Source organism: Struthio camelus, chromosome 21 (genome assembly GCF_040807025.1).
Source record: "Struthio camelus isolate bStrCam1 chromosome 21, bStrCam1.hap1, whole genome shotgun sequence".
NCBI classification, from domain to species: Eukaryota; Metazoa; Chordata; class Aves; order Struthioniformes; family Struthionidae; genus Struthio; species Struthio camelus.
The window spans coordinates 2,694,483-2,714,812 of NC_090962.1; the positions used below are offsets into that span (position 1 = coordinate 2,694,483).

The 20,330-nt window shown below is 40.1% G+C and overlaps 1 protein-coding gene across 4 annotated transcripts in view; it reads right to left on the reverse strand.

The window, feature by feature from the left end:
• Positions 1 to 20,330, reverse strand: part of SKI (SKI proto-oncogene) — a 116,057-nt gene that overhangs the window by 2,940 nt on the left and 92,787 nt on the right. For 2 of the 4 annotated variants that reach the window (XR_011135775.1, XR_011135774.1), the window contains 6 exons: positions 10,389 to 10,514; positions 9,754 to 9,869; positions 7,720 to 7,982; positions 6,404 to 6,705; positions 3,056 to 3,286; positions 1,078 to 2,289 (listed from right to left, as the gene is read on the reverse strand). Coding sequence is in view for 2 of the 4 variants with exons in the window: in XM_068915968.1 (XP_068772069.1) it covers positions 3,056 to 3,286; positions 6,404 to 6,705; positions 7,720 to 7,982; positions 9,754 to 9,869; positions 10,389 to 10,514 (1,038 nt within the window). In the remaining 2 variants the exon portion in view is untranslated. The remainder of the gene's footprint in view (positions 1 to 1,077; positions 2,290 to 3,055; positions 3,287 to 6,403; positions 6,706 to 7,719; positions 7,983 to 9,753; positions 9,870 to 10,388; positions 10,515 to 20,330) is intronic. The other 2 variants (XM_068915968.1, XM_068915967.1) reach the window with 1 other exon arrangement.

Sequence of the window (20,330 nt, forward strand, 5' to 3'; positions counted from 1 at the left end):
CTTGCTGAGGTCTTATGCCCTATTTTTCTTACTTTCAGCAGATGATAGTCTCAGCCTCCTCAAAGACCTCAGCAGTCAGTCTGGTTTTTTTTTTTTTTTTTTTTTTTGCTTACTGATAATGAAGGCAGAGAGCAGCCCCAGTAATCAAGAGTATAAATTTGGGGGGGGGGGGGGGGCAAAACAAAACAAAAAAAAAAACCCCACCTGCACCAGTTTGTAAGAATAGAATTTTTAAGCTCTCAGCATATTAGACTAGCAGTTCCTTCTGCCAATGCAACTGCTAAATACTATTCAACCCTTATAGCTCTCACACATATTTGACTCTGTCAGTATCATGGCTACCTCCGATCAAGTACACTAGCTTTTATTAGAGGAAAGAAAAACTCATACCTTTTGGACTAAAATGAAGGATTCCCTGCCACACACCCCCCCCCCCCCCAAAACTTGGATCTCAGTACCAAGATAAGGAAATAGGAGGCATAAACCACAGTGATATTCAGTAAGAATTTAGCATCTAATTCTTTAAGTAAGTCTACTTATAGAAATGTACAACACTCAAGTTGCTGTTTAATTTCCTCTCATGCCTGCTTGATGCTGTTTCTCTCAGACTAAGCCTGGCTACAGAACTGTGGTTTCCTCAAAAAAAAAAAATAAGCAAAGTATACAACATAAATGAGAAACTTCCTGTGTGTATTTGCCAAATTAGAGTTAAGCTAAAAGGCTGTATAAAGCTTTGTTTTAAAACTTCTTACATGAGTTAGAAACTTAAGTCCTATTAACGTCTTGTAAAAGTCAGGCTTTGAAGTTACTTAGGATATGTTTCTATGAAGTGCCATGCAGAACTCTCAGAAGTAGCTGTTAAATAAGAAGGCATTTATTCCAGAGCCTGAAACATTAGTTGCCCCGTTATTTAGCCCAAGCACAGTACTAATACAGCTTTACTGCTTTTGAGCCCTAATGTAGTGCATCCTTATACCATTACACTGCACTCCAGTGCTATAACAGCGAGCTCAAGTACGTACAACAGGCTGCTACAATCAATATTGCAAAAGTGCTGTGTCTTTAGAAAATACAAACCTGCAGACTCTTCAGCTACTTGGAATGTTTTTTGAGAGTTTAGTCTTTCCCCATGAAAAGGAGGGAATGTAACAGGAGACTGAAAAATCCACATTGTCAAAACTTTCATGCCTGTCACAACACAAGGGAGGCCACACCTTCAGATTTGCTAAACTGTAATCCAATAAGTATGCAGTTTATTTTATCTGCACTTGCTGTTGCCCTGTTTTTTTGCTGAAGTGGAAGTCAACTGCAGGTAACGCCCAGTGCAGCAGCTCTCAATCTGGTTATGTTTAGTCTGGACACCTCTTATCAGTGAGACATCCTGTGATGCTAGAGAGGAAGCCCACATCATTTCCTGCTTCTGGTCTCCTGGTTAGACATGTCTCATAGTGGTACAAGTGGACCACTCCCCTTCCCGTTATTGAGAGCCTGGGGTTAGAAGAATTTCAGATTTCTGTTTCTTTTTCTTTTCCTTTTTTACCTCCTTCCTTAAAATAACCAAACAGAATATTTGCAGCTCATGCTTTAGGAGTAATAACATGCAATCCAACTTCACATAGGAAGCATGTGTTTAACAGCATGCACAAAATATCAGAATAGTTCCTCTATTACATATGGTCTAGAAGAAGTCCCTTTAACACTGATCCAGGTATATTACAATATGCAAGTTAAGCCTCTTACAAACGTGTGATACATATGCAGCATTTGTATGTAAGTGATACTTATCTCTGTGCTGTAGGAGTTTACATTTAGGTAAATGTGCTCCATCTTTCAGAAGCCATTTGCTGTTAATTCTTGCTGACCCATATCTTTTATTTATGCATTTCTCAACCAGGCTTTTGGTTTGGGAACCACTGGCAGGGGAACTGGTTTGGCAGAGGGAGATTTAGGTGGGAGCTGATCAGAGCAGGGCTACAGGGGAGGCAGATAAAGGAAGATGAGTTAGTCTTAAGGAGAGGGTCTGTTTGGGAGCCCCCCCTCTACAGAGAAGGGGGAGCTTGAGGGAGTTAACAATGGATGTGGAACCATGCCCTTTTATAGGAAAGGCATTACTGGGCAACTGGGATTGTTTTACTGGAGGAAAGGGAAGGCGGGACATGCAATGGATTCCTCTTCGGGACTGTTTCTCACGAAAATCCAGGAGGCTGCCGTTCTGCTCTCAGCTCAGCCTGTTATGCTGGGTCATTTCAGAGGGCTTGGAACAGTGGATGGCCTTGCATTCCACATGCCCTGCAACACCAAGACACAACAAGGCGACTTAAGGACGTGCAGCCCCAGCTCTTGGTTCACTTGGCTTTGGATGGTTTAAAGAAACTTAAATCATTTGTTACAAGAGACTCTGATGTGGAGAGGGTGGGAAGGTTTTTAACTTGAAAGTTTAAAGCATACATATTACTTGTAACAACATGTTCCTGCATTCCTAGAACTTTCACTGAGATCACACTGAAGTATTTTCTTAGACCTGAGAGTTTGTTCTTCTTGTGCTTTACCACTGTAAATAACACTCCTTCCTGCAGCTTGCTTATTGGTGGGCCCTAGCTCTTTCTTCATCTTAAATAATTCCTCTAGGTCTAGGCTGATCTTTATCTTTTATCCTATTATAGAAAGTGACTCTGCCTAATATTTACAGTAGTGAAATGCATCCCAATGTATTGACACAGTCAAAAGAATTTAAGTGGAACTGAAATAATGTCTAGCATTTGTCTTTGTTCTCTCTAAATGGTGATTTTCAGCTGATAAATGTGCAAAGCTCTAGGCAAAATTGTGGGATTGACACAGGTGGTCCAAGTGCAGGGAAGTTCTTAACACCTTGCATTAAGACTAGGATTGTAAATTGACATGACAGGGGCACAGATATTATACAGAGGGAGTTGGAGATATATCAAATTAGAGAAAACTAGGCACACTGGCATCAGAGGAAGAGTAGATACTGGAACTAACCCTGAAAACTGCAGAAGCAATAAGGTACTTGCACTAAGCTTTCAGTGGGTCTTACCTGGGCTGAGTATTTGGCCCGAAGCCTGCCTGCTTCACATCCCTTGTCACAAACCCGGATCTGCCTGGCTTGTTCCAGTTCCCTCTTTAGTCGTATCCGAGACTCATTGGCTTCCTTCATTTTCTTCTCATTCTCAGCTCTCAGACGTTCAATCTCTTTCCTCAAGTTGCGCTTTGCCTCTGTTGCTTCTCTCAGTTTTTCCTTCTTAGCTACTCTTAGGAACTCCAGCTCCTAGAATACACAAGTAGTTAGACTTGTGAGAACTGAGGAACTAGATTAATGCAAAGAAACTGAATTGTACAGGAAGAGATCAAAACTAAATTCCCACCATTCTATTAATTCTGACTGGGAAGGCTTATGTCTAAACCTGCTTCAAAACTTCATACAAACTTTTCTCCTTCAAATGGACATGAAATCCTAGGCCAAACTTACCCTGAATTCTTGGATAATAAAACACTACGCTACAGCCACATTTTGCTTTGTCAAGCGAAATAGCTGTGACCATCTGTGACTGAATAAAGATGATCTGGAGTTGGCAACAGCTACTTGCAATGCATCCTACACTAGCTTAAAATTTCAAATGAATCAACTGCAATGCCTGCACCTTAATTGGAATCACTGAACTGAGGCTGCACAGTGTTATGATAAATGCAGTTTGTGAATGACCTTTGTGTACAGCAAAGCTGAACAAGAAAGTTTACTACTTGCCGGAGAAATCAGTAAGCAGTTCCATTTTAACAAGAAAAAAAAAAATCCAACCTTATGAAAGGTATGAGGAAAAATAACAAATTGTCTTTATAAATTTTAAGCAATTCTGCTATGCTATGGTTAACTTGTGAGTAGTGTTACCTTAGGACTCTTGGCAAGTAGCCAATGAACTGCTCTGTCATAACATTTGGGAAACTCCAGGCTAAAAACTAAGCTAAATCCAAACCATGTTTCACTCTGGGAACTGCCTCTCTTCCTGTGCAGGTTCTTAACTGCTACCATGAAATCTCAAACCCAAGAGAAAGCCATTAATTAAAGTGATAACAATAAGGAAACTCAAAGGACAGAGGAAGAAACTCAGAAGTTGTTAAAAAGATGTTAAAAGGTTGTTAAAGAGGTGTTAAAAGATGCCTGTGCATCACAAGCATACTTCTGCTTTGAAAAAACATGTCTCACTAAAGATCTGTCTCCTAAATGGTTAAATTCGACAAGCTAAGCTCAAGTGCAGTTTTTCCTTTTTTTTTCCAGAAGCAGCATTTCCTCCCTGTCAGAGACAAAACCTCACAGCACTGTGTTTCTGTTAAGTAACACTGCAGTCAGGTCATGGGAAATTCACTCTCTAGACAATCTCAGTTCCCAGCCAGGCCATTGTTAGCCCAGCCTTGTCACTGGAAGCATGCACGCATCTACTTTCTGTGTATGTGGAACTGGAAACCCACAGTTGCCCAAATGGAAAATGACAGTCAGATGCCATATTCCCCCTCATTCTGACACACTGCTTCATTTAATGCCTCAATGCTTAACTCTTGTTTTGTCAACTACTTCACATAATTTACATTTGAAGTATATGCTGTATATTTAGTCTACATACCTAAAAATTACCTTTAAATATGTTTCTTATTCTTACTTTTAAATATATACATATATACATACATTCACTAAAACACAAGGAAATGAAGTAATTTGCCCATGGTCACAAAGAACAAACTCTGGGACCTGAACCTGCAGCTAGAACACAAGCCACCTTCACATGAGAGATAAGCAGCATAGAAATTGGGTTGCTGTACTGTACCCCTAACAGGAATATAAGTAGGCAAATTCTGTTTAAAATTATAATTGTGTTCATATCTAAGCACTTATTACTATCTCTCTTTCACCTCCTCCTTCCTGTTAGAATATCTGAATCTACTACCATTTTTTTAACACAGCAGAGTCATACTACATACAAATCATATCTCTGAGCTACTGCCCTTTGTTTCACTCCCCAAAACAAACGAAAATGTTATGTGCCAGCAAACACAGCTGCACATACCTGATTTTGACAAGAAGTACTGGGTTTTTTTTGTCCCCCAGGGTAGATGAAACCTTCCAGCAAAGGGCTACTAATATGAGTAAGGGACTGGAGCATCTCTCACATGAGGAAAGGCTGGGAGAGCTGGGACTCTTCAGCCTGGAGAAGACTTGGGGGGGGGGAGGGCCTTATCAGTGTGTTTAAATATCTGAAGGGAGGGTGTTGAGAGGATGGGGCCAGACTCTTCTCCATGGTGCCCAGAGACAGGACAAGAGGCAATGGGCACAAACTCAAATACAGGAAGTTCTGCCTGAACATGAGAAAAAACTTCTTTACTGTGAGGGTGAGTGGGCACTGGAACAGGTTGCCCAGAGAGGCTGGGGAGTCTCCATCCTTGGAGAATTTCAAAAGCTGTCTGGACATGGTCGTGGGTAATGTGCTCTAGGTGACCCTGCTTGAGCAGGGGGGTTAGACGAGATGATCTCCAGAGGTCCCTTCCAACCTCAATCATTCTGTGATTCTCTGAAATAAGGCCCTTACTTTACAGTTGGCACCCCAGATCTATCTAATGGATTACATTTCTAGGATGGTTACAGCTCCCCTTAAAACATTTACAGAGGACATGAAAATCTTCTGACTGCGCTCTATCTTCCATTTCTACATACTGATTTTGCCCTATCGCACAGTAAAAAAAAAACAAAACAAAAAAAACCCCTCTTTCTGTTCAGTCACTGTGATTTGCTAATAGCCAGCACATATCTGCAGCTTTTTTATCTGACCACTCTTTCTTTGGTAGGAGAGAGATATCAAGGATTTACAAAGATGAGGAGCTTTTCCACTGAATGAGAACAGGAAATGTCCAGTGAAGCATAGCTAATGGAAAGCTTAATGAAGACTGGTAGTTTCAGCACCTCATCAGAGCTTCAGCAGTTACACTTTCCTCAACTGGGCAATGGTGGGATTTTTACAAATCTTTTAAACTACAGATAAAATCTCCATAAGGACAGAAATGTTTCTAGCTCAGTGAAAATAAAAAATAATAAACTGTGCTGGACTACAAGATTGTTTTCAGTAATGAAAAGATGCTTGTTTTTTGTTTTAAAAAACATGGATTTACACCCTAAAGCAAGAACAGGTAGCAAGCTTAAAAATGTAAGAATGGTTCCTGTATATTCTGGTCTTCTGGCTGAATTTACAAACAGTACTTCAATGAATACTGTTGTCGTTTGGGGAAAATGAGGCTTCTTTTTTTGTTTTTTAATGTGACTAGCTAATGAGACTGGCTAATGGTTTCTACCTGGAAGAATACATGTAGGCAGGAATAAGAGAAAGCTGAATTTTAGAATTACCTGATGTAGACTGCGTTTGGCTTGCAAAGCAGCATTTAGCTTCTCTTCCTGCTTCACTCTCATTTTAACAACTTCATGGAGGAATTTTTCTTTGGCTTCTTTTGTATCTAGGCCACTGTCCAGGGCCTGCCTTAGGTGCTCCAGCTCAGCTTCCAATCCACTGCTGTGAGAGTCAGAATGTGTTGCAACCTCATACGAAGTGCTGACTGTGGCTGGGGCTTGCATCCCAGGTGAGCTCATGTCCTTTGCAGAGCTGGATGAAGTAAAGGATGGGGAGGAGAGCGAGGATAAGGAGGAGGTGACTGAAAAACAGAAACATCTAAAATTAATAAAAAAAATGTCTAAAACTACTAAAACTCAAAATGTGCTAAGGCCCTTTTGCAAAGTGGAGATATTCAATAATCGGTGAAAAAGAATGGAAAAAGAAAACCCACTCATGTTATGCTTTGATACTTGAAATGTGATGAAAATGCAAATCTGACTCTCTATAGGACCAACTTTGAATTTGCTTGAATTGTGACTTTAGGATTTGCATCACGAACATTGTCTTCTCCATGCATATGAAGTAATTGATTCTTTCAGGGAGACCTACATGATCCTGGGGTTTTCTGTGGTAAAATTTCTTCTTTTGCATAAACTACGTGTACTGAGCAAGGTTTGGACTTGATGAAGTCAGCAGTAGAATTTTCTTGGTGACTTATTAATGAGGTGAGATCAGTATCTTCATCTTTCACAGAGGGATTCAAGATCTGATGAATACTGTTTAAGAACATATTGGCTCTTGATGTATATTCAACTGCTTTATGTATTCAACTCCATCAATGCAGTACTGAAACTATATGAACTACATTCTTCATCTGACATAAAGTTTCACACTAGCATGCATGCATATGCATTCTGGAATGTTTATGGGGTATCTGTGCATATCCCAGGAAGGTTTGTATAGAGGGCGCTTGATCAGATTAAAAAAACCCACAATTTTTATGCAAACAAAACATAGTATGTCCCCCCTTGCACAGGCACTTATCTATTTTAATGAAAGACTCCAGGCTTGTGGACACTTCTGGTGCAGGTGCTTCTTTTTGCAGAGGCACCTCTGTCCTCTCCCAGGAAAACTTCCCTGTAACTTATGTTCTGTTTCTGTTTTTTCATTATTACTTAAAGCTGTATTTTTACATCCTGTTGGGATATTAGCCTTTCAGAATTATGTTTAAATACAGTAGGAGTTGAGCAGCTAATTCCTGTGGATTACTGTGGAAAATTCAGTACAAATGAAACAAAAAAAAAAAATAAAGGCAGATGTAACTGTCACTTACATTCCTCCCTGGTTTCTACTTCAATTTCTGCTTCTGATTCCTTATCCTCTTCAGTGGCAGTAACAGTGGCCACTGCTTCTGGGACGGCTGGGTTCTCTGCAGCATGTTTTCTTTTCCGTGGCTGGACAGTGCTGCTCATTGGCTCGCTACTCCGTGATACTACTGTGGCGCAAGGAGAGTTGCTTACAATTTTCTGTTGGGCAGGAGGTGCAAGAGCCACATTGGGAGCCACAGCATTCTCAAAGCTTTTGTAGGAATAAAAACTGTTTGAGAAGGAGAGGCAAAAAAACAGGAAGGAGAAAACAGTCATATTCTTGCCTTTAAAATGTTTCCTAATCTGTGCGTTACACCAAAACAGCAAGAAACTTTCTTTTATGATAGTGCAGCATTGATTGATTTATACCAGCAGCAAAGGCTCTGACTATATATTTAAGTGTTTTGCATTCCTCTAAATGTACAGGAGTTTTATACGGGTAATCTCCATCCAGTTCAGGAGGTATTATATTTGAAGTACCACATATTCTAAGCACCAAGCAGATTAGATCTCCCAGTGTTTAAAAATTATGATGCTGTTTCCCCTTGATCCTCCTGCATTACTGACTTTCCTAAATAGACAAGTTTTACTTGCCTATCCACAAATGTTTTGCAACCTTGGGAACAGTACTTCCTGAAGAAAGGCCGTGAGAGCACAAGCAGCATATTCTTGTATATCATTAATTTCTTGACACAGCATGGACCTGAGTGCATGTATGTTAAGCTACATTAAAAAACAAAGCTACATTAAAAAACAAAAACAAAGAGCTATGTTAAAAGGATATTAATGCTATAATAGCAAATACAGAGAAGTTTGCATAGTGAAGACTGCCTTTGCAACTTTAATTCAGCATCTACAATACAATGCGCTCTTCAATCTAATATATTAAAGTTCCTACTAAACCTTTTGCTTTTTTGAGACTTATAAGTTGGCCAGATTTCTCACAGGGACAACAAAGGGATAGTCTTACACCAGTTTACCCCTTTTCTTCCCACCTAATTTTAAAATCTATTTAAAAGCAGGAATGTGCTGCTGGGATTTTTTTTTTTTAAAATCAATCCCCAACACTTCCAAGAAGCTTGCTCATAAGGGCAACAAAATCTCTTCTCCATAATCCCTCCTAAAAACACCTGGACCATTTTAGTTGACACTCCCCCACCACCACCACCACCACCACCACCACCTGTGGCAGAAACCTGGCATTATGATTTTTCAGATTCAACAGTTGGCAAACCGTTGAGTCTGGCAAAGGAATGTATGGCTGCCCTGATGCTTTTTGTAAATGTGACACCGGCAGGCACACATATTTATTAGAGATTGGAGCTGATTCTTGTACCAATTTAATTATGTCCCCATCCTAGAGCAGAATCCGGCCTATAACATCAGCTTTTCAATGGGTCCTACAGACTGAGGAGCTTTCCACAAACTCTCCTGGCCCAGCGTGCTCTACCATGACCTCCCAAGACCACTCGCCATCAGGAGAGTAGGGGTACGCTGGGCTGTCCATTCAGCTTCCTGGGCTTCCTATGGTACTGTCAATACAGGAGACAGAATGCAGCTGTTGGCAATGTGGTAACAGTCCACTGTTACAGAGCTGTTGCAGTTACCAATCAGCAGCTGTCTGGTCCCTGACCACCTGCCCTGAGTGAAAAGCACAATCCTTCTTTAAACAGCAAAGCCCTGAAGGTTCTGGTGACTGTACCCCCAAATTATCAATAGTTTACAGAAACAGCCTTCATTTCAGACTTTTATGGCATTGCTTCACCTAAGAAAACCCATCTAATGAATGCACTAAATACTGACACTTTTTCTGTGTGTTTGTTTCCCTTCTCCTAATTAAAACACTGCAGCTGCAAATGCTTTTATTCTGATGCCAGTGGACTGAACTGAATGAATGACAAAGCCACCAGCAGCAGCACATGGGAAGAATAGTAAAACAACTTGTTGTAGCATCTCCACAGCTGCTAACCCCAGGCCCCCTTCAGTTCATGTCTCCTTACCTGTCTCGAATCAATGCAGGAAGAGGTGTTGAGAGCTCTTTCTCATTTGCTGATACAGCAGGAGACCAGGGCCGGAAAGCTGAGAGACGCTGACGGGGATGGACACAGCCAATACTCTAGGAAAGAGAGGAAAGAAAAATAAATAAAAAATAAATAAATACTGGACAATCCTTTTGAAGTATAATCACAATGGAGCACTAGTGATGCTTTTAAGTACACATTCTGTTATCTCTAGAACTGATCCCCCACTGGCTAGGACCTACTTGCTTAGCAGGTTCCACTGGAAGGGGTGAATTGTACTAATGTAACATCCTGCATGGTTGTTCCCTTGCCAAGAATTTATATGTGGTTTGCAGAGACCACATGAAGCTCCTTAGCCTTTCAGGATTCCTGTACCTCAAAGGCATGAAGGAATTGCTTACTTCATCCTCACAAGCAAGGCCAGTGCACACTGAAAGATGGCAAGAAAACTGGGAGAACAGTATAGCTGAATGTTTGCTAGGAAAAGAAGAGAAATGCTAAAAATTTACAAAACCTGGGCAACGTCTTTCTCTGGTTTTCTCTTCTGGTTGCACTAGAGGGATGCTACATGCTAATCTCATCTCTCTTTTAAGCACAAAACACTCAGTAATCACCTTATTAGATGAACTGGATAAGGACCGTAACCAGCTGGACTGTTTTTCCTTCTCAGTAGAAGCTGGAGATTGGGAAGCAGAGTCATCTATTTTGGGCTTTTTGGAAGCAGGAGGATCTGAAGGGACCTGGAACAAAGACAAACAGGAAAAATTTAGAAAGAAGGTACAAGACAAAAGCAAATTTTGTATCTAAAAGTAAAAAATACTCTTCTTTTTTTTTACATTTTTAAAGCAAATGGTCATTTCATGACTGCAACTGAAGGAATAACAAATGAATAAAAACAAGGGACAGGCATAAACATATTCCATGACATAATGTGGTTTCATTCTTTCACCTAAAATACCCAGATAAAGGGTAGATGGTGCAAGAGTAATAATCAGGCAGGAATATAAGCAAGACATTTACACCAGGCTGCAGAGAAATATCTGCTCTTATTATTTTTGTATGCAGAAAGGTAAGTTTTAATGTTGTTGCTGAACTGGACAGCTTTTTTAAATGAGAACAGAACAGACTTTGTTATTCTGTTTGCAGCGGTTGTTATGCCGATGACTTCACTACCCCACAGCTGCAGTGAATTCTGGGGGTGCTGCCAAGAGCTGCTTTGCCTTTTCCACAAGAGGCTCAGCTTGGCCCATAAATCATCCTCAAGCATAAGAAAGCCCTTTGGCAAGCAGAATCCCTTTGCTTCAACACTGTGAAGGAATAAAATTGCTACAGCCCCAGTGTGGCTTGCAAAAAAATTGGTAACTACTGGTTTAACTGGTGCATTGTGGATACCAGCATGAAGCCCTGCCAGCACAAACAAGTCTATCAGCAGTGGGGAGAAGGTTCAGGACCTTGTTCTACATCATGACTGCAAATAATGAAAGAGGAACATACCACCTTTGTTTCTGTCTTTGTTTCTCTTTCTTCCTTTCTTTCTTCCTTCCTTTTTGCAATTTGGATACTTTCCATATTCCCATCCAACCCAGTTCTAAGTAAGGTGGCAGAACCACACTGCAGTAATTAGCAATAGCTCCTGTTTGCACCAAATTTTTCCACCCCTACCTCTCATGGTGCTTTTTGAGGGCAAACAAGTATTCATTCCTGCATTTTACAGATGCACAGACACATGTGAAGGGCAAAATTCTGAGAAGCCCAAAATGCTTCAAAACAGGTCAAGTTGCCAATGAAAGAAAGGATCTTGCTTGCCAGTAACTTGTGTTCTGAAAGCCAGTCCCCTTTAAGGCATCTTAAGTTAAGAACTCAAAGACTGTTTCTCCAAATGATTACTCACTTTTGAAAATTGTGACCTAAATGACTTTACCTGGAGACTACATGTGGAACTGAAAGCAGACTCTCAACTGACTTGCAGACAAAACCAACAGCTATATAACTAGATCAATACTATTCCTTTCACACTCCTTAATTTGGAGGGAAACTATGATATCAAGAACATGAACAATCTTCTACTTTCATTTGAGCAGGGCAGCAGTGCAAAACTATGGTTCAAGCTGATGAATATCTAGTTAATGCCAGTTCAACTGGCAGCACACACCACTCTTACAGCTTCCACAGCTCAATGTGCACAGTAACATAATCAAACCAAGTCTGGAGGTTTTACTAAACCTTCTCTGGCACTCTGGAGCTTGGGGCAGCTTTCCATATGTAGCAGATGAAGTAGAATGACATGGGTGTGTATATGTGTAACCGCAAGTGTAAAATTAGCCATGCCAGTGCCAAGTGCCAACTTCAATGGATTTGCAAAGGATTCTTTTGGCACAGCTTCAGGCTTTCTTAGGGTTGACTCTGTAAATAGCTATAGCATGGTCCCTCCCAGCTACCCAACTAAGAAAAGGCATTTCTAAATGCTTTTTGTAGAAAACACAGGACAATGCATTGGAAAAGATTCATTTCTGCTTTCAGATATACTGCCTGTGCAGAATTAGTGACAGCATTAGAAAGGTATTTGGCAAGTGACTACTGATCCCAGCCCTATCCACTGGGGATGCTGAGCAGTGTGGGGAGGGAAACTTGGGGTGGGTGGGTGGAGGAGGAAGGGGAGCTTGGAATGAAAAAGGCAACAGGTGGCAAGACTCAGCATGGAAACCCATTCCTCCCCCTGACCATCCGCGCTCCGCTCGTCTGCAGGAGAACATGCTGTTCAGACAGGCGTGGAGGCAGCCATTCTGGACCCTCTACCCCTCCACCATCAACACACACACAGCTATAGTGAGATCTGTACTACAGGTCAAGTGTAAAAACAAGCAGCTTTGGGAAAAGAAGAGCAAAGTGTCAGGCTTTAAGAGGGTCTGAGGGGGCACATCTAAACAGAATTATCTCATTTGCATTTTTAAAGAAACCATGCCTCTTCTCCAGCTTTCTCCACTGTACCCCTTTTTTCCCCTTAAATCAAGGCTGACATCCAAGGCACAGGGCTCTCAGCACAAAAAATTTCAGTAGATTTGGGAAATGATGCTTATTCTTTTGTTGCCAGGAGCCAGTGTTGATCTGAAAACATGAGCTGTAGCAAGAAAAACCCAGTATACAAAGCACATGTATAAGGGAAAAATAGTTTTCCTTTACCATAAAGAGATGGAAATGGGGTGACGGAAAAGGGGAGAGGAAAGCAGGTGCTAAATGGGCATGTAGATTGTTCTAACTTCAAGTCATCTCCCATCATGTGGCTATTCAGCATTCCTAACAAACCAGTGCTCTCTAAAGTGGTAAAGCACTTCAGCTAGACTCACAGGACTGTTGCCAACATAATCATTGAATTGCTGTGATGACCTCAGCCAGTTCTCTTTCCATCCACTATCCCATTTTGTTTACATAGATCATCTGCTGGTTGAGGCAGGAATTGCCTCTCACTACATGCTTATACAACACCATGTATGAAACAATGTCTGGGTTCTAATTTAGCAATATAAAAATGTAGTAGTTCTCCCACCTGGCCTATGAAATATTGAGGCAATACATGTTGCTATTCGTCAAGAAATGGGATTCATCTCTGAAACTCATGAAACTGAAGGTGTCTGACTACAACCTGCAGTCATTTGATTAAATTATTGCTCTTGTGTATTTCTGTCTACCAGGGTATCCCACTGTGTCCCTCTCCACAGAAATACTGTGACTGTGTCACAAATTCATCAAAACTTTCACCTATAAATATCAAAAGCATATCATTGACTGTCATTTATTGTACTGCACTTCTCTTGTTCTGTACGGCAGTCTGACACTGAAAGAGAAAGAATTAAAATTTGCTCACAACTACAGGAAAATATTTAGATGCAAGAATGTGACTAGATACTGACCACAAAATCTCCTCTTCATATGACTCACTGATTACATCCCACTCCAGGACAGATTCCAGGCAACATTATATCCCACTCTGCCACTTCCACCCCAGCCACAGCAGGCAGTAAACCTTAATATTGGCTCAAATCTTATTTATTTTTGTCTCCTGGGCAAATAATGGAACATACGAAATTAAAAAAAGAAATACTGAAAATCTAGTGCAACTTTTTCTACCATCTTCATAAATGTCTTCCAAAAAACTTCAACCCAAACCCTGGAAGACTCTAAGAAGTGTTTCTTATTTCTTCCTCAGTTTTCATTCCATTGCAGGCAACTCCATGATCTGTCAAGTAGGCTCTGAGCTGGGCAAAGTGATTTGTTAATGCACATTTTCTCAAATCCATGCACATAAGAAACTTCATGATACCAAGTGGGCCCAGAAATATCATGTGAATCCTTTACTTACGCTTTTGGACTGTTGTTTTCTAAAGCATTGATTTTAGTTAAGATTAAAAAAGACATTCCACATTAATGTCAGCCCTTTTAAGTTGAACTGAACTTAACCGGCCTAATTTGGCCTCCAGCCAGCCAAGGCCACATTTGATATGTCAGATCAAATTTTCTAGTTCAGTTCTAAGTTTCTAATTCTAAGAATTATAGTAACAAAGCATGAGACCAATAAAAAGAATTTTTGACCCTCTATTTCTCAAAAATACAATCCTTTCCTAGTCCTCAATAACATGCATAGAAGCAGCAGATCAAAGAGTAAGTACTTGGCCAGCATAGTACCGGAAAGTTACTTTTCCATTGCAACTTAGAATGGAAACTGGGCCCAGAAGAAATTCCTAAATTTTAAGACTTGGGAATGTTCATGGATATTATTCTCGGTTCTTGAAGATCTACCAAAATGCATTTCCTGACGTAACCCATTTTTCTTTATCCTATTTCCAATGCTACATAACTGGGCTGAGTGGATGACTTTAGTTCTCTGTTCTCCTTTATTCCTCATTCTTTGTTCTGCTGCACCAAACAATGGCTGCTGTATATCTAAGACACTCTGTGTTGTGAGCAGCTATCCACTAGAGGATAAGCAAAGACCACGACAGACGGGACAGTACTCTCTCTGTATATAAAATCAACCAGCATTATGAACAGGACTAAATCTCAGTGAAACCCAGCGTCCACAAATCACCAAGGATCCTGTTAAAATGGCTCAAATGTCATCGTGCTCATTGTCACTCCAGGCTTTGCTATGGTACTCAGCTAGGTTATACTGACACATGTGGTAGTGAAATGTGGGCTCCATTTGCCTTTTAAGAGTGGAAAACATTAGGCAAAAGGAGTGAAAAATACTTAAGGGCTTCCTTGTCTGTGGAACTTAGCTTAGAAATGTACCTCCAGAAAAAGAGTCTATGCTCCAATTTCTGATCTATCCCTTGGGGATAAAATTTCACCATAGCTGAGACGAAGTTTAGCATCAAATTCTAAAACTTAATTCGAAACACAGATCTCAGTTAAGACAGGGGAAATGGCATACGTTGATCTGTGTTTCTAACCTTTCCCAGGCTAGGTGTGAGTGCATCTCCACTACGTTTGGTGAAGGCAGTGAGTGAGAGAAGGAAAACTCCAGACTTCTGCTCTTTGAATTCAGTGATGCAGTGCCAGTCGGGGCACTGTCACTGTTTCAGTAGCTTTCCGAACATCCGACAGGCTAGGAGCAGGTGCAGTGACCTACGCTGCATAGGGTTACTGATTCACCACTTGATAGGAAGTAGACAGTTAAAGGGACAGAGCACGTTCTGTGCAGGCACTTTGATGACGCTGGTGAATCCATCACTTGGCCCAATCCACTCCTTTTAAAGACAGATTGGAGATGTGGATACAATACCCACAGAAATCACTGCATCCCATGCAGCACCTTTAAAAAGGAGAGTTTGTCTATCCTCGTCGTTGATTTAATGTCCTTAAAACCTACACCAAGACACAGAATCTCTATTTCAGACTCTTTAAATGAATTTTGGAAATACTGTGAAGCAAAAGAACTGAGTTTTATATTCCTAATTCTAGTGTAAATCTGGAATGTCTCCATTGAGAACTGTGCAACTAAAAAAGCATGCCGAACTAGAATAAACAAAATAAAAAATTGCCTCTAAGTCTATAGATAGTCTTGTTCAAGCTATTCCTTTTGCAGCTAGACCATGCTAACAGCTGAGTTCAGTTACACCATGAAAAAGGGTGGAGCTTCCTGTCTCATCTGATACTCAGGGCATGAAAATTAAAGCAGCTTTCTCATGAGGGGCAAAAACCACAAGACCAACACTGGTCTGATACAAGCATGGAGAAACCTCAAAGATCGTCTATTTGGGTTAAGAATGTGTCAGACACCAGAAGATAATAGTACATTAAAAATGAAAAAGCAAAAAGCTTAAGGTGAATATGCTTTACCTCTAACATGAAATGCCCATGTTTGCATTCAGTGCTAATGCTGAAAACTAGTTAAATCACAAACTGCACGGGTCTGTACTTGAGGCTCACTTAGAGTCCACTGGATGAGCAGGTTCCTGCTAACCTCAGTGAACCTTTGGTTAGAAATGAGCTGGTTGCTATTTAATAAGTTTTTCCTGTTAAAAACAGCTCTGGACAGGAAAAGCAATATTTTTAATAACTGTCTCAGCTCATATCTACTCAATCAGCCCAAGGGAACCTGGATACACCTAGAACAGTGCTGTCTTACACAGAACAGTAAAGTCAGTGTAAGAGCCTATTGGGAAGGAACACATCTGCACCACAAGGCCACGGAAATTCTGAAGGAAAACTAGTCTAACACCTATTTTCAATATAACTTTCTTCTTTAGGTAAATTGCATAGGAAAGATGATTTGTAAGTGCATACAGGAGTAGACTAAAAAAAAAAAGGGCTTATGACTTAAGTTTTGCTACAGATTGATTTATGAGATCCTAAGCAAGTAACAACTTCTACCTTTCCCTATGAAACTGACATTAATTCTGTTGTACTTCAAAGGATGGATCAAGAGTAAAAATCCTCTGACACTACAGATATTCCCATAAAAAGGTTACAAAGGTGTCTATATGATTTGCAGACTTTTTGAATTTGTGGATATTAGAAGTTTTCCAGGGAGGTGAAGAGCCATCTCTAGCAAATTCATGCCAGCTAGCAACAGGCTTATTTTTCTTAGCACTTTATGGACCTATCCATTAGGACCTTGCTAGATTACAAGAAATGGATTGGACAACATCAGTCCTTATCTTACTGGAAAAATTCAGCATCTTTTTAACATATTTTGGGAAGTCAAGGACCAAACAGGAGTTCCACCAACAATATCTCTCATCCTTCTAAGGTGTTCCTCTAAATCAAAATTTAGGGAGAATCGATGGCATTTTCAAAAGCCTGTAAGCGGTATCAGAGTAAAAGCATATTAAAAGTCAGGATGATTCATGCTACCAGGCTGCTCCATTCTCCAGGTTTTGCTAAGCTTACTTTACCAACACCAGCTTGCTTTTAAGAACAAACTTCCCCCATAGCCCAAAAACCTCCATACACAGTGAAAAAGTGGGTCTAAACTAACCTTCCAGGCAACTGCACTGCATTTCGTTGTGGTAACTGCAAATGAAGCAAATGAGAATGTTCCTAGTACTTATTTGACTCAGCAACCTAGCTGTTAACAGACAAAGCTGTCAATATTTTAATAATGTTCCCTTGCAGGAAAAGCGCTACAGAAAATGAAGTGTTGAAATGTTCAGCCACAGCAAGGGAACAAAAAATTTTTGTAGGGATTATTTCTCTCATCACCTGCACACCTATTAAATAAAATACACTAAACACGAGAAGCTCTGAAAGCATCTTCCTACAGAGACTGATGGGCTTTCCTTACTCCACAATGAAAAGCAAGTCTAAGCAACTACCCCAGTCTCTGTATCTCATGCTACTGGTAATGCCTGAAGAGCCCTAGGAAAGCCTGCAGATAATACTTGCATAGATCATTGCTGAGAAACCAGAATATACAAGTTCTGCTCCTGCTCCATGAACACTACATTGAGTAATACTAATGGGAACTTAAAAACAGAACTTTGAGGTTCCATTTTAAATGGCTTTACTTGTTCACCTGTGTGACTAGGGGTTGGTTACTTAAACTCAGCTGCCCTCTGGAGATAACATGGGTAATGTTACTTACCACCTTTAAAGGGTATTGTGAGGCTTGTCTTGTGCTTTTACTTGGAAGAAAAGGATGCAAAGTCTTACTATAAACACAATGAAGTCAAGGCACCCTGGATGGTAACTCCTCTTCTAGTAGTACCCTTCCCAGCACGTATGCTGGTTGCTAGTGCGTGTCACAAGTCTGACCTGTGGGGAATGTTCACAAACCACAGTTGCGAGCACTACAGAGTGCCAGTTTTGCAGCGGCTTAAAAAGGTGCTGTGAAAAGAACCTCCCTGGAACTAACCTGCTCTCCTTTCTTACTGATAAGCCTACAAGGACTCCTTTTGTCTCTCCCAGAGGGAGAATCTTCTGGTTGTGCAAAGGCCTTATTTTACCTAACTGAATAGCGACGTAAATGCCACTTCACAACTAGTCCCAGCCAGAGGACGCTGTGGAAAAAGGTAGCGTCTCAGTCATATGCTAGTTAGTATAGGAAGTTCATCTTAAGAATTCAGGAATAAAATTTTTCTCAGAACAGTGTAAAAACTTTTAATTTTTATGTAACCACACCCATGATTTACAACAGAAGTGAGAAGGGACTGGGATTGTATTTCAGACGCTTTCCTCAGTTTAAAGCAATTTCCTACACTATAGCTTTTGCTGAATGCCTTGAGTGAAGGATAATTTTAATTATTTTCTACAATATTCTTTACATAGCCTCTGGACCAAATCAACGTCCATTTTTAAAGCTTCTTGGCTAGCATAAAAGAAAGAAAAAAACTTTACTCTTCTGCCTCAGCCTTTCTTCCTTTTTATTTTTTTACTATAAGGATTAGGCCACATGCCATTTGATGATTGCACTTACCCTAACAAATAGCAAACAGTAAGGCATTTCTAAGAAGTTGTGGTATAGAAAAAATAGAAAAAACACAACTGCTCACCCTGAAAACCCAAAATCCAGAAACTAATTTTTGAAATGGAGAGATAAAAATGCAAATAATCTCATCATTTACTTTTCTATTTCACAAAGATTAGTAAGCTTTCTGGGATACTTTTGGGCCACTGTAAGCTTTACCGCAACTTGTAGACTTTTTCTTGAATTCAATTTAGTAAAGTTTGGTAGCATAAAGATCTCGCTGGTGCTACCTGGAAATTTGCATTGAGAAAAAAATGTTCAGCCTGTTTAACTGGCCAAAAGTTTAATTCCTGAGCTCAGCAATTACTCTTTTATTTTGCAGTTCGGCTTGTAAATCTATCATAGAAAATTATGCTTTGATATAGGCCTGATCCTGCAAATCCTTATTCTGTAGAAATTAGGTCTGGTTGTAAGAATTTAAGGAAAAAGTCCTACCAACTGGATCTCAAGGCCTGAAGCAAAACACTCTTCTAACTGGCTAAGAAAAGACTAAGGAAAAAACCCTAGAGCATGTTATTGCCTTGCCATTTTCTCCACGGATACGATTAGCAACAACTTGGGTCAGATATCCTGCTAAAGGCACTTTTCTGCTATGGATGTATATTTAGGCCATCTCAGATAGAGTAACTTCAGTATGTTATTCTTTGTACTTCTGTGTATTCAGATAAAAGATAACCTCACTCATTCTGTGCAGGAGGTAAACTTTCACCATTCATCTACATTAGAGTTTAGCTGCATCTCTGCAAAAGAAAACCACATATATACATATATACGCATAGAGACACATAGTATGAATTTAAAAATAAGCAACAAACAGCTTCTGCTTGCTCTTCTAAGATTTTTAGCCATATATAAACATCTCTTATCCTTGAAGTAATTCCCAAACACCCATGGTTTTGACCAAAATGGCTAAATCTGAAGTGGATTTCAGACAACTGGAATAGAAAAATCAAAAGACCTGACACAACCCTCTTCCCACAACCATCTAAAACCAGAAAGTAGTACAGCTGGACAGAACTGTAGATATCCCTTTATATAGAAATCTCTCTCTCTTATGCATCTAATGTGCAGATGTGTGTAATTTATAAAGTAAGTATTTCATTCTAAGTGATCTGGAAAAAATTATCTACTTGAGTAAATTACTTCTACTTGTTCTAGATCCCAACTGCCATCTAAACTAAAACCAACCAACCAAAAACCTCCCACAACCACAAAAAAACAGTTCTTGAAGTACTGTGCAGCGTTGTGGCTTCACTGCAGCTCACAGGACTTATCTCAAACCCACTAGCCTATATAAACCTGTTGTCCCAAAAACATATATCCAGGATAAGGATGTCACTTTGTGTGCTCTCTAGAAACAATATGCTCTATTAGAAGCAATAGTAATTCTTTCACCAAAATCATTTTTGTTACTCATGGGCTAAAGGATATCTACCTAGCAATACTGGCCTTTCTCTCCACTTCTTATAGTTTGATGCGAAAGTAAATAAATCAGTCAGTCTTGGGCCTGATGGTCACACAAAATATGAGTCAATGCAATGATAGGTGCCAGACTGGCAGACAAGTGGAAAAATACTTTTGGGTGGTGGTG